Source organism: Colius striatus, chromosome 2 (assembly GCF_028858725.1).
Source record: "Colius striatus isolate bColStr4 chromosome 2, bColStr4.1.hap1, whole genome shotgun sequence".
NCBI classification, from domain to species: Eukaryota; Metazoa; Chordata; class Aves; order Coliiformes; family Coliidae; genus Colius; species Colius striatus.
In genome coordinates this window covers 45561107-45576760 of record NC_084760.1, presented here as the reverse complement: position 1 = coordinate 45576760, position 15654 = coordinate 45561107, and the positions used below count along the sequence as shown (strand labels likewise).

The window sequence follows — 15654 nt, the reverse complement described above, 5'->3', positions numbered from 1 at the left end:
TTTCTTTTTTCCTGCCAGTGCAATTTCCTAAAGTAGCATGATTACAGACAATGTGACACGATAGTACTGGTGGTAGTACTAGTCATTGTCCCTATGAGTCAACTGTGTAAAATCCGCTTGAGGTACAAGAAAGTCTGATGTGACAATTTGGAAGTTTAGGGTTTCTTTTTCACATTAAAGTTGTGAGGGATGGGTCTGTGATTAAGACCTTGTGCTGGGATCTAGGAGATTGTGGATCAGTTCTGCTGAAGACTTGGAAAGTGACCTTGAATCAGTCAAGCTGTTTGAATGCACAGTTTTGGGGCTTCTAAACCAAGCTGAAGTACAGATGAAAGATACTTTTTACCTTAAAAAGAGAAAGAGTGGCATAGGTAGAGGAAACCTTTAAGGAGCTCAGCTGTCATTACAAGTGTCTGAAACAAGGAAAGAGAAATACAAAAAACTAGAAAAGCGTGATAGGAAAGGAGACTTCAAATAGGTAATGAGTTACATTCCTATGACCAAAACCAAGATCAGCTGCCTAAGCTGTACCTGTCACATTACCTAAGTTTGCAGCACTGCTCTGGAGGTCTGCTAACCGAAGAGCAAAATGAGCCCTGGGCTTCTTGCTAGTGCAAAAAAGGCTCTGGATTGCAGTGCTGTTGATGAGATACCATAGTCAAACAACAATGTACTGAGAATTTATGGTGTGTTTGTTGAATCTGTGACTCTCAATCTCCTTTACAGAGCTCCATTTTTGCAGAAGCGACATCATGAACTGTGAGGACTTGCAATGAGTCAAATGTGGACATGGCAATACACAGCTGAGTCTTTTGACTCCTGCTCCTTTGCTTTATCTTGAGCACATTGTCTGAAGTGGCTAACATCTGTACCACTTTGTGACAGTATCAGGCAGCCTCTTGAGCAGAATTTGGGTTTTCCACTATACCACTCTTGTTGAAGACACTTATTCTCTATTTATAATTTTTATCTAATAATGGTTTGCACTTATATCTTACATTGTTATCAAACACTCGACAAACACAAAGTCACTGCAATAAGTGTAAGTGGTCTGTAGTAAACAAGTCAATTAATGGTGCTGTTACCCATTGATTAATAGGAGCCACGCAGCCAAAACATTTGTGTCCCACAGCACTGTGTTAGAAGTGGCTTTTATAAATCATAATAGTAGGTGAAGAGATGCAAATTTCCAAAACTTGGTCTTTTCACTGGTGATCAGACATCTAGATTGCATGATTTCAACTAGACTGAAGCCTTGTTTTGAGGCAGAAAATTTTATCAACTCATGTTTCAGTATTGGCTTGTATGCTTCCACAGTTACTTGATGTAAACTTGGTAGTATCTTCAGTTTGTGTTTGGCTGATAATTCCATGTCCCTAGTAGTATAAACTCAATTAGATATCCCAATAGGGGCCCTGGGGGTAGTCAACTCTTGACTGCTCTAGTTGTTCCCGAACTCTTTCAGTTGTGGGGCAAAGACAGTTTCAGGGAACGGGTGTTAAGAAGATTAATAGATGTACAGGAAATGAAACCAAACCGCGGTACGTTTTGTGGGCAGAGCTCTGTTAAATTGCAGCAAGTTTCTATTCTCAAAAACAAAACACAGATAGCCCTTTTCCCCAGGACAATTAAAACTTCATAGACTCCAGAATTCTGTATAAGGAAGAACAGTTAAAAGCACAAACCCAGTGATTTTAAAAATGTAGTGGGAATAAACTCACCTACATGTGATACTTGAGAGTAAAGTTGAATGATTCAGAAGTTAACCAGCTTCAATGTTGAACACGAAAAAAACCTCAACAACAAAAAACGCATAGTAAAACCCCTGTATTACAAGTGGTAAAACCACAGGGGGGTATTTTTAATGACTTAAATATGAGACTTTATAAAACCTTGATGCATCTCAAGAGAGGAGAGGGAGTTGGATTTCTTTGTGAAAACCAGCCTTCTACCTGCCTTCCTATTATCACCAAGCAGGTGGTGGCAGGTGGTATTCAGCAGTATATTGTTACTTGGAGCACCTCCTAAAACTGTAGTTCTCAGACAGTTTATATGTTGTTAACCCTTTCTGATAGCTGAAGAACTTTGTGAAAACCATAGGGACTCCTTCTGCCTGAACTACTGCTTCAGTTAGCAAACTATTTTTTTCTTTTTATATTTTCAAGTGAGCCTACAGTTCACCTCCTAGTGCAATTTTAAACCTGTTGCTGTATTTTATTTGGTTCCTCTCATTCAAATCACTTCTTTTTACTTTCTATGTTGATCCTCCATTCAGTGTTATGCTTTGGAAATAACTATATGTGATGGAGCACTGGAACGGGCTGCCCAAATGGGTTGTGGAGTATTCTCTGGAGATACTCAAAATCCACCTGGCCGAGTTCCTGTGTGACCTACTCTAGGTGGTCCTGCTCTGGCAGGGGAGTTGGACTAGATGGTCTTTCAAGGTCTCTTCCAACCCTTGAGATTCTGTGATCCCATATATGAACTTCTAGGGAGTTTTTCCCCTTATTGTTTTCTTCAAAGTCATGTTTTAAAAACTCTGGAACCCTTTGTCCCTAATCTTGCCAGGATACCTAGAGCTTGAATCTTGCTTTGCTGACAGACAGGTGCCCTTTCTGTTTTATTTTCTGACTGTTGTTATAGGTGCTGATAGTTGGTTTTGTTCCATTTCTGGGCTGACTTGATCAATATCACATAAAACTAGTTTTGTGTTCATCTCCCTTATTCAGGCAGTGAATGATAATGGTCTCTTAACTATCATTATATAAATATAATAGTGGATAAGGGACTTGTTTTCATTTCACAGATGAGGAAATTTAAGAACCAAGGAAGTTGTGTAGGTAGTAGGTTTGACTTTTCAGTTTGTACCCTCTTTGCTTGTGCCAGTTCCAGGATGTACTTTGAGCAATGTTGAAAGTAACAACAGGGAGATGTTAGTGCAGTTAGAGACAGAGTGGGGAAGCTTGAACTCTGCTTTTTCTGTGATTGAAACATGATCGGTTCCTGGGCTTTGTAGGGCAGCACCTTTTATCAGTGTATAAACCACTTGAAAATGTTTTTAAAAGAACAAGTTTTCTCTTCCCCTTTCTCTGTTTTGTTTTGTTCTGTTTTTTTTTTACAGGTATCAGTCAGAGCCGAATCTCCCATTGGCTGTTGCAGCAGGGGTCGGACCTGAGTGAACAAAAGAAAAGGGCATTTTACAGATGGTACCAGCTTGAGAAGACAAATCCTGGTAAACAAATACAGCCTGAACATCTCCTGCTGTTTATTTTTGGAAAATAAGCCTTTTGTGACTGATTTTTATAATCACTGATCATTAATTTCTTGTTCTGGTGTACTGATGAGGTATTCCCTCTGACCAGTTTTAATTTTTAGGAGAGTAGGAAAAAATCTATGCTTTACTTTGCAGTGCGTGATCTAGAGCTGATCCATCTACAGCTTCTCAGTCCGGGTTATTTCCTCTGTTCTCTCACTGCCAGCTGACTGGGAATCAGAAGCAGTCAGTGAAGTTCTGGTCAGTTAACATAAAATACTTGCTGAGGCTTGTAAAGGTGAACAAATAGAAAACAATAATGTCTGCATAATACAAAGTTGCAGTGAAAAACCCCCACATTTTGGTGGAGAGCAATTTTGGGATAACTTCAGAGGGTTTTGGATTGGATCTCAGGCTCGTGGATAGGATGTTGATTGTTACAGTGATAAGTTGGAGATGTTTCTCAAATCCCACCTGCTTCTCTAAATCTCAAAATAGATCTTTTATATTAAAAGAGAAGTAAAGCTCCTCATTATCTTTTAACAAACTAGCGATCTTCAAAATCACAGTTGAATTAATTTCCTTGCATTGTTCTTTTCTATAGATTTTTTTACTACGGTTCTTATTTTTCGCTTTTGCAGTTTTATCGTAAAGATGAAAATATTTATGTTTAATTTCCTTTAAACAATGGCTTGATTGAATTAACTGTGTAATTCCTTTAAGGAATTGAAGACTGGCTCTCTAATGGGAATTTGTCTTCAATATCTATAATTCTATTAAGAAAAATTCCAGTGAAAACAAATCTTCAAAACTTCTGCTTTGTGTGTGAGCTGAAAATCAAGAGGCTACAGCTGTCAGTTGGCCTGAGAATATTTTAGCTTAAAGTTCAGTGGGGTGAAATTGTGATACGAAGGATCATCAAAGTTGCTGGGTACAACCATTCAGTATCAACTGCTGTGAAAGCCTCAAGTTACACCCTGCAAAATAACTCTCAGCCATTTCATTTTTTTTCCTGGAAGGTACTGCTACCAAAACAGTGGAGAGAACTAGAGGTGTTTTGTAAGCTGTACTTCCAGAAAAAACCCTCTCCTAAAGAGGAAAACTGTTGTGTGGATCTTCCCTTCTTGGCATGTTTTCTTTCCAGTGTCATTTGGAGCTATTTAAGAAATGGTATTCTGTTGTGGGATTAAAGAAATCTCATCAGATTTAGCGTTAAAACATTTATTTTTTTTTCCTCTTAACTGTCTCTCCCTGTATCAACAAGCTCACTTGTTTGTCTTTTCACTCTTGAGAACTGTCTAAGGAAGGAAGACTAGCAACACTGAAGGTTATGGCTTAAATTGAAATGAATTGATGTTAACCTCTACTTTTTTGATACCCTGTCTTCCTGTGGTCTTCTCTTTTCTGTATATACATATGGAAAAATTTCTGGAAGCACGATTGTTTCAGTTTAACTTTCTTCAAATAAGAGATCTTTTTACGGCATTTTTAAGACATGTAAAAGGCAAAATGACTCCTCTGGCTATGCCTAGGGACTATTTAGATGCACTTAAATTCCCTTTGGAACCAAAAGTTTGGTTTCTTTTTAGAGGCTGAGGTAAAGGGGAGAACCCTTAGTTTTCCTGTAGCTGTTGAAAAAGTCTACCTAAGAAAAATGGTTGTGTTGTTAACAATCATAGAATTGTTTAGGTTGGAAAATACCTTTAAGACCATTGAGTCCAGCCATTAACATAGCAGTGCCATAGCCATATCTAAACCGTGTCCCATCTGTGCCTTTGGAATCACTCCAGGGATGAGGACTCCACCATGGCCCTGGGTAGCCTGTTCCTGAACTTGACAATCCTTTTGGTGAAGAAATTATTCCTCATCTCAAATCTAAACCTCCCCTGGCACAACTTGAGGCCATTTCCTCTTATTCTATCATTCTTGACCTGTTGTCACTTGGGAGAAGAGGCCAACACCCACCTCACTACAGCCTCCTTTCAGGTGGTTATAGAGAGCAAGAAGGTCTCCCTTTATTGAAGGATAATCCACTGCTTTGAGTTATTGCTGTCTTCCATGTTCTAGGTCAGACTGACTGGCCAAGAAGTACTTAACGCACATACCTGTGCAAGTGTGTACAGTGTATTAAGGATGGTACCACCCTTGTCCAAAGCATCCTGGTTTTGAAGCCTGAATTTTGGATGCTACTTACGTATCCTGTGATTAGTAGACTCAACTAGCTGTTCTGCTGCCTTCTTTAGAGTCAGAAAATGACTTTTATTCTCAGAAATGGCTTTTTATTCTCAGATATCTCATCTTTTCCAATTCCAGCTGCTTGCAATAAAATCTCAGTCCTTCTCCTTTGAAAGACAGAGTCAGGTTTGTCTGCAGAGAAGCACCTATATGAGTTACCAATGGGCAAAGTGAGGTCTCTGGGAGCTTTCAGTTCCCCTCTTTTTTTAATTCCTTATTTTTGAAAACTGGATCTTGAGAGTAAGTCCATTTTCTGTCTGAATTTGTGTGGTAACGGAAAGAAAACTTCACCTTAAAATTGAAACAGTTTTTAAGAACTGGGACACAAGATGTAATCAATTTATAAACTGTAAAGAAAAAAATAGTTGTTTCACGAGGAAGGGACTGGACATCACTCAGCAAACCTGCAGTATTTCCTCGGCTCTGCTAGATTTTCTGTGCAGCTCTTAGCAAGTGATTTCACCTTTACACCTCACTTTCCAGTGTCCTATGTAAAGATGAGATCATTTTCCTGTGTATGACTTCCCTGTAAGGTCCTCACAGCAGGGACTGTCTCTTACTATGCTTATATGAGCAAAGGATGATTTGTAAATACATCAAGACTTTATTTTTCTTTTCTCTAGTGTGTGTAATGGTGCTCTGTAACACTTTAAGTCGTTCACAAGCAGTCCTTCTTCTGCTAACCAAAACTTTGTGTTGTGGAGCCTTGGGGCAGTTTTGAAATGTTGCTAGATATTGCTCCTATGCAGAAGAAACTCAGCAGTTCCATCAGGATAATTATTTACCAGCTTGCTTTGGCCTCTTGACTATGTTGTTTGTTGATTACTTGGTCTTGCTTGCTTCTTTGCATGGGTACTTTCTATATTTCTTCTATCTTTGATGGTGGATGTTGAGGCAGCAGCAGACTGGAACATTGCAAAAGAGACTTAAGTCTCATGGAACAGAAAAAAACCCCACACCACTTTTTCTGCTGTATGCAGTAATCTTGCTCAAAAATTTCTTGATCGACATTTTCTTTGTAGGAGTGATGTTGGAGTTAATAATAATGCTATGAGTTCCAGTGTTATTAGTGATTGTAATTTTTTCTGGAGTTTCCAATTATAGTGAAAGGCTTTTTTGTTGTTGTTGTTGAAGGGAGGAAGTCAGTGCTAAATGCTAGTGTTTCAAAGGTCTTTAATCCAATTAATAGAGATGCTTTTATTTTGGACAGGCACCACATCTACTGTGTTCTCTACAGGACTGAGAGCATTTTGACAACAGAGAAGTAGTATATGTTTCAGAAACCAGTATATGAGTGCATAGATCCTATAATGCTCTTGATTATTTTTTTCAGAGCTCCTGGACTTAAAATTAATTAATTAATTAATCTTATGTTGGTAGTTGTTAACCTGATGAGTTTATCTGGCACTGGGTCTTAGCAATGTGGGGTTTTTTTTAATGGAGTAACTTTAGCATGTCTTTTGCCTCTATATACTTCAAACTAAAGCTGGCACCTAGAAATGATGTGCTGAAGTTACAGATGGATACAGACTGCTTCCATTTAGGCTGGATATTTATTTCTGCCAGTATTCAGTAATAGGAAGGCAGCTGTGGTCACCTTGGAGAAAACCATGTGCTCTTTCTCCTTGAACAAAAGGGAGAAGAAAGGTAGTTATTATCAAGATGTAGCCTCTCTTATGTTATTCCCATAGCAGTTCTTGTTTAGCTATGAAAGAAAAGCCTAACAAAAAATAAAAATCAAAGGCTCGGTATCCCATGAGATTTGCACTGGAAATGTATTGTTGGTGATTTACTATTTTATAGAGCTGCAGAGAAAATAGTCCCTGCTCTGATCCTTTCCATCCATGCAGTGAGCTCTGTAGCAAACCTTTTGCTGTGCAGGCTGCTGATTCAAATCTAGCCTGGCTCACTAGTAACTGAAAGGTGTTTATCATGTGGTCACAGGTCAGTCTGGCTAAAAATAAAGTGTGACATCTGTTCTTATCAGTATAATATATGATAGGAACTTGCTGCAAAGGCTTGGAACTAAATGTTTTTTTGCAGCTGGGAGATGGCCTCAGGTTTGCTCCAGCCATTCTGCACATCACCCCTGTGTGGCAGGACCTCACTGAGACACGTGATGCGGATCAGCAATTCATGTGATGCTTTTAAGAGCAACCTTTTTTCTTCAGGGTAGCATCTGGGGTGTGCTGAGAGAAGGCAGACCCTTGCCATGAGAAATTTTGAGTTCAGAGAGAGAGCAGCATTCCGATTGGAGAGCACTGCTCTTGTCTCTTCTCTCCAGAACCCACCTGCAGAATCCCCACAGTCATACTCTGCATTTGAGAAAATGATGGCTTGCACAAAGGAAATTCTGTATTGTTGCAAAAGATGCTCAGCACTGGCATTAGTAAGAGATGTTGCTTTTCATTTTTTTTTTCAGCAAGAGGAGTTCATCCCAGACAATTCACCTCTCTACCTCTTATAGATCTCTTGCTTTTTGATGCATATACTAAGATGAAAATCTCACACTGCATTTGCTCCACACATTCTGCTCAAGAGAGAAGTTTCACTTCTTCTTAAAAGCTGTTTGAGGAGTTTGTAAAAAGAAGCTGACCTAGTAACTAGGATGTAACTTACTAAGTTGTAAAGAAGTGGAACTGGGTGGTGAGAAGACTGAAGTGTTGAAAGAGCAGAATAAACAGGGTCTCTTAGTTCTCAATTGAGGAGAATGAAGAAAAGCTCCATAGTTAACTCAGGGAATGTGGCACCACTTTTGCTACAAATATGTGCACCACTTTTGCTACTCATAGATCCAAGTGCATTTTGGGCCTCTGTGCATCCAGATGCTTCTGTCTCTGTGTGTGCAAAACCAGTGGTGGGTACTTGCTTGTCATTCTCAGTGTAATTCTCTCTTGCCTGCTGCTCATATTGATGTTACCCTATAGAAAAGAGAAACAGGTAAATTGTCCTAGCAAGGCTACTAAAACAAAAATCATCTTCTGTTCAGTAAGTGGACATATCAGTAGCAGACTCAAGTTTGTGCTTTAAACACAGATTGTATTTCAGCCGTTGTCTGAAAAAGCTCAGGCCAATTGCGTGGAAGTACTCTGTGTCTCTTACCTTGATGTTTCCAATGTCACTGATATTCTCATACTCTGTGAAATGGAATTCTCGGGTAGGGAAAGTATATTGCAAAGACAATGCAGGGAAAACTAATTTCTTATCCCATTCTCCCATGACCCTTTAAAAATGTTTTTAAAAGTGGGAGTTTTTTTAAAATTTTTGGAAGTGTATTTAAAGCCCAGCAACTTGATACTGACCCAGAGTCTTAAACTGTGGAAGTACTGGAAAGAGTAGATAAGAAGCTTTCCTTGGAATGGCCTCCCAATAAATTGGCAATATAGGAAATATTTCATGTGTCAATAAAGCTGAGTAATCTATGTAGACTCGTTAGCTGGGAATTACTGAGAGTTGGATCCGTTACATATGTAAGCAGAGATTGCGAGCTTCGCTTCCTGTAGACTTCTCCTGGGTAAAACTTCTAAATTATTTTGGGCTCCACACAGATGCAAGCCCCTGGCAGTATGGAGGATATTCATTGTGCATTTCTGGAAAGGAACACAGCCAAATGCATAAATAGCCAATTTCTTGGTTCTTAACCGTAGGAATTCATTGGTTAAATTCTGAAGTTCCCTTAACCCCTTTACTCTGTTTTAAATTAAAACAAGCAGTGTTGTTTCACTAACGTGGTATATTTTTATGATTAAATCCTAACCATTCTGAGCAAGTCTTTGTACCCAGAGGGATTTGCTTTTGCAGCCCTGATTTTATGTGTGCCTAATACTGTATTCCTCCTGTCAGCAGAGCTGCCTGCTTCTCTTGGATCTGTGCAGACTGGTTCAGTGCATGAGCTCCATATGCATACAGGATATAGATGGCGATTTATCTTTTTGTGTGACTGATTTTTTGTGTTTTATTTCATTTTGGCACACAAGAACAGCTATTTTTTCCCTCCAGGGGAACTCACTGAGCACAAATATGTCCTTCAGAACATACCCTGTTTTACGTACTAATGTCCTATACCAGTTTCTCATCCTCACCAAGGGATATAAGAAAGATCGGTGTACCAGCATGTCTTGATTTATCTTGATTTGTTAACCGAGGGGCTCTTGTCAAAAGAATCGGGGATAAGTTTCAAAGGGCCTTTCCCAAACGCATTATGCCAAGTCCCGTCTCTTGCTTGATACTTTCCAGCTCAGGCTTCTTGAAAGGAGAAATAAGTCTATAAAAAAGGGGACAAAAGAGGAAAGGTGTGACATTTATCTGCTTCAGTGACTTTTTCAGGCAACCTGCACTTGGAGCCCTTGCCTGCACAGGTCACAGGGTGTGTTTCTATAGGTGCAGCTATTTCAAGTGTTTACTCAGCTGTTTGAACAACCTAAATAAATGCCAACTGAGGCATAGCTCACCCTTCCTGTAAGATGTTTTTCCTCTGGATGAGGACAGGACAGATTTCCCTGAGTGGCTATCAGCTCAGTTACGTCTCTCTTAAATTTCTGTGGTCACCTGTTGCCTCTCTGACTTGGAGACTGGGAATGGGAACTCTGTCTATCTTTAAGGTATCTTTGTTTGATAATGCTTTACTTTTGTAGTTCATATGGTTTCATCACCTGTCTTGTCTTTTTTTCATGAGCAGGAGTGAGAAAATGGGCATGATTTTTAATCCACTAGGAAACACAGTATCTATTATTCTTAGGGGCTACGTTAAGCATGAGACCTGCTCCTATCCCAATAGAAGAGCCAGAATGGAGACAGACGCCTCCCCCAGTCACAGCTACCTCTGGGACCTTCAGACTACGGCGAGGCAGTCGGTTCACATGGAGAAAGGAGTGCCTGGCCGTTATGGAAAGGTATGTCACTTTGGGGTTTTGGTTTTAAAGCCAAGATAAATATCCTTTTTCTTGCCCTGGTGAACACCAGCTTCATTTTCATGGATATGTTTTAGCACCATGAAATCTAACAATGGTGTAATTGTTGCATTCTGGATGATAGAGTAGGAAGAGACATTTTACCTCTTTTGTTGTTTTAAAAAATTATGTTAAACTACTCTGAACAGGATCTTGATTTTTTTTTTTTATAGTACTCAAGACATCTTGTCCTCAGCTCAGTCTGGAAGTGTTGGTGTTCGGCTCTCCCTTTGCTTTTGCAGAAACCTTTCCATCTAGCCCAGTCCAGGCTCTGTCTCAGTGGTGGACTGCATACTCTTTATGTTCCACATTTCTCTTTGCAATTTACTGATTTGTCTTCACGATGTATCACGTTATTTTATAGTTGATAGTGGCATTTTGGCAGCACTAGAATTGTTCAGGAAGCAGAACTTTGCCTAACAAGCAGTAGATTCCTCATCCAAAAAGGCTCTTAGAACCCTTTTACATGAGCTGGGAACAGTACAGAGCAAAGTGGATCTTTCAAATACATATGCAGAGTGGCAGGTGATCATTAGAGCTCCCAGCTCTTCAGTCCTGCAGAGACGAAGCACTCTCTGAGCCTGGTCTCCTGGCTGCCTATGTGCTTTGCATTTCCCTCTACTTGCACTAATGTCTCTTTTGTGGATAATACCATATAATAGAAAAGGGCCAGTGAACTCAAAGTTTAGGGATGAATGCATATTTCTGTTAAGGGCTAAATGGCTGGGAGGAGTTTCCTTCCCTCTGAGAGTGCAAGGAACCTCCTTTCCATGGAAACACCAAATGACTGACTGTGTGTGTTACGCTCCTCTCTGGTTTACAACTTCACGGAGTCTTTGGCTATCAGAACTTTAGAATGTGCTGTTGCCCTTTCTGTGATGCTTCTGTTTAATCTGGCTTGCACAAGGGTCTTTTTAATTGATTAGGAGCCTTTTGCCTGAGTTAACACTGAAATACTGAGCTCCCTCGAGGCCACAAACCATTTTACACTCAAGATGGACGTATTTTTGTGTGCGCATAGGCCATCGCAGGGTCTTTGCAAGGCTGAGAGCAATAACTTGGTGTTTGTTTCACTATTCTATCCTGGAACTGCATTCATGTTTTCAGCTTTGACTGAATGTTTCCTTAAAGAAAATAATGTAAATGTTTGAAATGTGTTCTGCTTTGCTAAACCCAACTGATGCAATGTCCTGAAAACTGATAGTACAGGGGACTGTGTTTAGTTTCTAGTGTCCCCCTCTGTACAGACAATATGACGTGCAGCGGGGGATCTTTCGCGCTTTAAAAATGCTCGTGTGACTGTCCTGATAGCAATGTGCAGAATGACAGAAAGTGCTACAGCTCAGTGTATCTTCAGGACGCCACCATCTCTTTATTAACCCTCTGCATGTGAAACAGTTGCTCTGAAACAGAATTAGAACTCTTTGGGCATGGATATTTTTCTTCTTGGTTTCTGTTTGGCCTAAAGTGTGATAACTGCTATTATTTACTGTCTGAATCATGATAGTATCTTAGACTCCTTTGTGCTAAGTGCTGTGGAAACACAGAGCAGAAAAAGAAAGCTGAGCAAGCAAGCACTACCCTTTCTTTCACATCTCTCCTAAAGATAGTCTCTGCTGTGACACTCTAAAGAAGTCAGACAACTTGTAGTGGTTTGGTATCTGTCTGTTAGAAGGATACGAGACTTGATTTCATAGATGGAAAGCAGCAAGTTGGTGTTATATAGAAAATCATCCAATTGTGTATGCAGATATAGTCACTTGATCCAGTTTTTCATTACTCTCCTTCTTCTTTGTCATTCTTGGTTTTGTTTGCTGTGTCTAGTCTTGTTTGCTATAAGGTCTTCACTGCTGGGGTTTTCCTCTTATTCTGTTGGTGAATGGAGACTTTGGCCATATTACCTTAATCCTGGCTTTAATATTCATTTACAAAGCCCTTGGTAAGCCACTGCAAACATTGAATTTCACAGCCCTGTGTGTGGGTACCAGAAAGCATAGAGGAGTTTTACTTGAGGCAAGAACACAGTAAACTCGAGTTGTGGTAAAAGCTTTGTATGACAATAAAACTACACCATAAAGCAAGTTGGGAATGTGGTTGTTTAACTGTTACATTTTAATAGGCCTAGTTGAGCTGTAAGGATGAGCTGTTTTATATGACAAGTTTTGAAAGAGTGGGAGGAAAACAGTCTCTTGGGAGCCCTAGGAAGAATCTAACTAATTTCACTTGCAAGTCACCGCAGTCTTCCAGACTTGTCTGTAATATGACTCATAACAGTAGCCAGGAAGAAGGTAAGCAGACTCCTGGCTGTCTGGCCCAAGCAGATCAAGTTCACTTGGTGCCATAGGGTCAAGATTTGGCCCACTAAAATGGTGTTTGGCTTTACATGTGGTGTGGTGCAATTTTTCTGGTAATTTGCATTTTCCTCCGGAGGATTGTTTTGACTGTGAGTGGAGGCATCTTACTCAGTTTAATGAAGTATTTTCCCTAATTAAATGCAAGTTTCGTTGCATTGAGTTTGTATGTCCTGCAGCATCTTCATGTGCTGTCGGTGCACACAGGGATTTAGGCACCTAGTTTTGAATTTCTCACTGGAGAACCCCAGTAAAGTGCTTGTTCATCTAAGCTTCCAACTGTTGAGCAATGAGAAACAGAGATTGAGAAGACAATCCCATCCCACTAATTCAACTCAAATCAGGGCTATACGCACCTTCCTCTCTAGCTGCAAAAGAGGAGCCTTCTGCAGTTAAACCTGACTTTGGTGGTTTAGTTTAATGCTTGAAAGTAAGAGTCTAGATCTTAATGGAAACTCTTTAATTTGCTCTGTCAGTTAACTGAGGTACGTGCTTTTGACTTGGATTCAGTTGGTAAGAAATGCAGTCCCTGGAAGTAAATGTAGCAAACCACCTGAGAGTACTTCGAGAAAAAGAATCTGAGTTTGATTCCAAAAGTCAGAAAGATTTGCTTCTAGTTAGCAGCCTGTCCAACTGAAGATGCACAGCACTGATCAGGATTTGGTTGAAGGGTTGAGGGTTGAAGGGCTAGTCTCTCCTTTTTAAAAAAAATTAAATCAACAAAAAATCCAGTGCAATTAATTATTATATTGGTGCCGTCCTCGTATAATTAAGATTAGAGTTAGGGCCAGCACATGTACTTAAATGTCTAATGCGCATAAGTGTCTGTGTACAGAGTATGTGTATTAAGGAAACTAATTGGTTTATACTGGATTTCCAGAATGCTGCTTGTGGTTTCTGTAATTCAATTCTCCAGTCTTTACTGCTTTTTTGGAAATTCTCCCAGGGTAGTTTATTAGTTGCTAGGCTTAGATTTCGGACAAGACATTCAGGTCTCTTTCTCCCTCTCTCCTTTCTATTTTTTTTTTTTAAATATCTCTCAGAATATTTATGCTCTGAAGGTTAAGAGGAGCAATAGTTCCAGAAAGTAAAGTTCTATATTTAACTGCAGACTAGGTGTGGTTCAGACAACTGCAGTGCAAGCTCCCTCTCGCTGCTGTGCTAGTGATATCAACCTTGACCTGTTCTCTTCTTGAACCTCCTGCTCATGAAATATTCGGAGTTTTGTGTGTGGTGGTGTTGTCATGTGGCTTTTACCCTCCTTTGGGAATAGAGCTAAGACTACAGTAGTCCTTTATGTGAAAACCTGAGGTTAAACTTGAAAGTCTGTTTCTGGTTCAGTTTTGTGTTCTTCCTTATGTCTTGTCCCAAAGATAATTTTTTTTTCTTCTTTTCTCTGCTTTACTACTTCTTTTCAACCCCTCTCGTTAGAAACACAAAACTGAGAATTCCCTTAGGGTTTCATCTTTTTTAATGAAGCTGTATTGTCTGTACTTTTATTTTAAGTGATTTGTGCTTCTCCTCTAATCATATGTTGGAGTTGAGGTTTATCTTCTTTTTCAGGCAAAAAAACCCATCTGAGATTGGCAGCAGAATCAATGACTGTATACCCATTTTAAGGCACTTTTGTTGAGTGCCATTACAGATGGGGGGGGGGGGGGGGGGGGGGGGGAGAATTGAGTGTTGTTTTTTAGGCATATGCTTTATCCAAAGATAAAATTAAAATAACTGTAAATTCTGCTCTAAACAAAATGAATAATTCATCAGTTGAAAGTATTTTGGTTTGTCTAGGGAGTAGGGACTTTGCTTTCTGATTGAGGGATATTTGGTTTGATTTTTATGGGCCTGTTTCTTGTATTTTAACACTTGTCTGTGCTCTTGAAGCGTCCTTTTGTAAAGAAGTATTTAGACTAAATAAGACTGGACGATATAGATACCTATTCATAGATGGAAGAACAGTTAGGTTTTTCACTTGGCTTTGTGATCCAAGACAACTTTATCCATAAGAAAATGGATTTAGATTTCTCAAGATACTGAGGGTATAGTTTCATGCTATAGCTGAGCTGAATTAACAGTTTGTTACCATCTCACCCTTAGGTGTTATCCGGTCTCATTGCCCTTCTTAATTCCTCCTCCTCAGTTTCCCTGCTCCTTCCACCCTGCATTGTGCCATATACATTGCTTGTCTGATTGAAATATTACTCAATTCAGCTCAGTTCAGAAAAAAGAAATCCTTTTTATTTCGCTCTGCATTTTATTGAATTGGTTCACCTTGCCATGCAACAAGGATGTGACAGACCTGGCCTAAGGCAAATGACAGGAGTGCACAACTGAGAGCACAGGAAAGAGGAAATTTAGCTAAAAGATGGACAAGTTTTTCATAGTGTTGTTTTTATCTGCACAGTTATGTTCTGATTCTTGTTGGTTTGAGTTGCATAAGTTCCTGGTTTGGTTAAAAAGCTGGTGTCATGGAAGAGGCTTCCTTTGCTTTTTTTTGCCAAGGAGCAGGAATGTATTGCGATAGCATCACTGCCAAACTCTTTGTGTAATTTGACCAGGTTGTATACTTATTTCTCCTTTAAAGTGGTCCCAAGTTGTTGAGGAAAGTCGTCTCCATGCCAGAACCAGTCGCTGTTGCATTTCCATCAGCTTCACACGTAACACTGTGGAAGATTTAGCATCATCTGCCTTCCTGAAAGAAGCACTTTCTGCAGTGGTCCCAGCAAGCCCTGTGCATGGTTCTGGCCCAGCGAAGCCCTGTGCATAGTTCTGGCCCTGAGTGATATCAGTCCTGACATGCGTTATTAGAAATTCTTCCGATTGTGAAAGCGCTATTACTGCAGCTCTCCTGAGTGCTGGGGCTTCC

At 39.8% G+C, this 15654-nt stretch overlaps 1 protein-coding gene across 14 annotated transcripts in view; it reads left to right on the top strand.

Annotated features, from left to right (window-relative positions):
* Positions 1-15654, top strand: part of HMBOX1 (homeobox containing 1) — a 129690-nt gene that overhangs the window by 70335 nt on the left and 43701 nt on the right. For all 14 annotated transcript variants that reach the window (XR_009818191.1, XM_061990160.1, XM_061990155.1 and 11 more), the window contains exons 5-6: positions 3122-3232; positions 10227-10380. Coding sequence is in view for 13 of the 14 variants with exons in the window: in XM_061990160.1 (XP_061846144.1) it covers positions 3122-3232; positions 10227-10380 (265 nt within the window). In the remaining variant the exon portion in view is untranslated. The remainder of the gene's footprint in view (positions 1-3121; positions 3233-10226; positions 10381-15654) is intronic.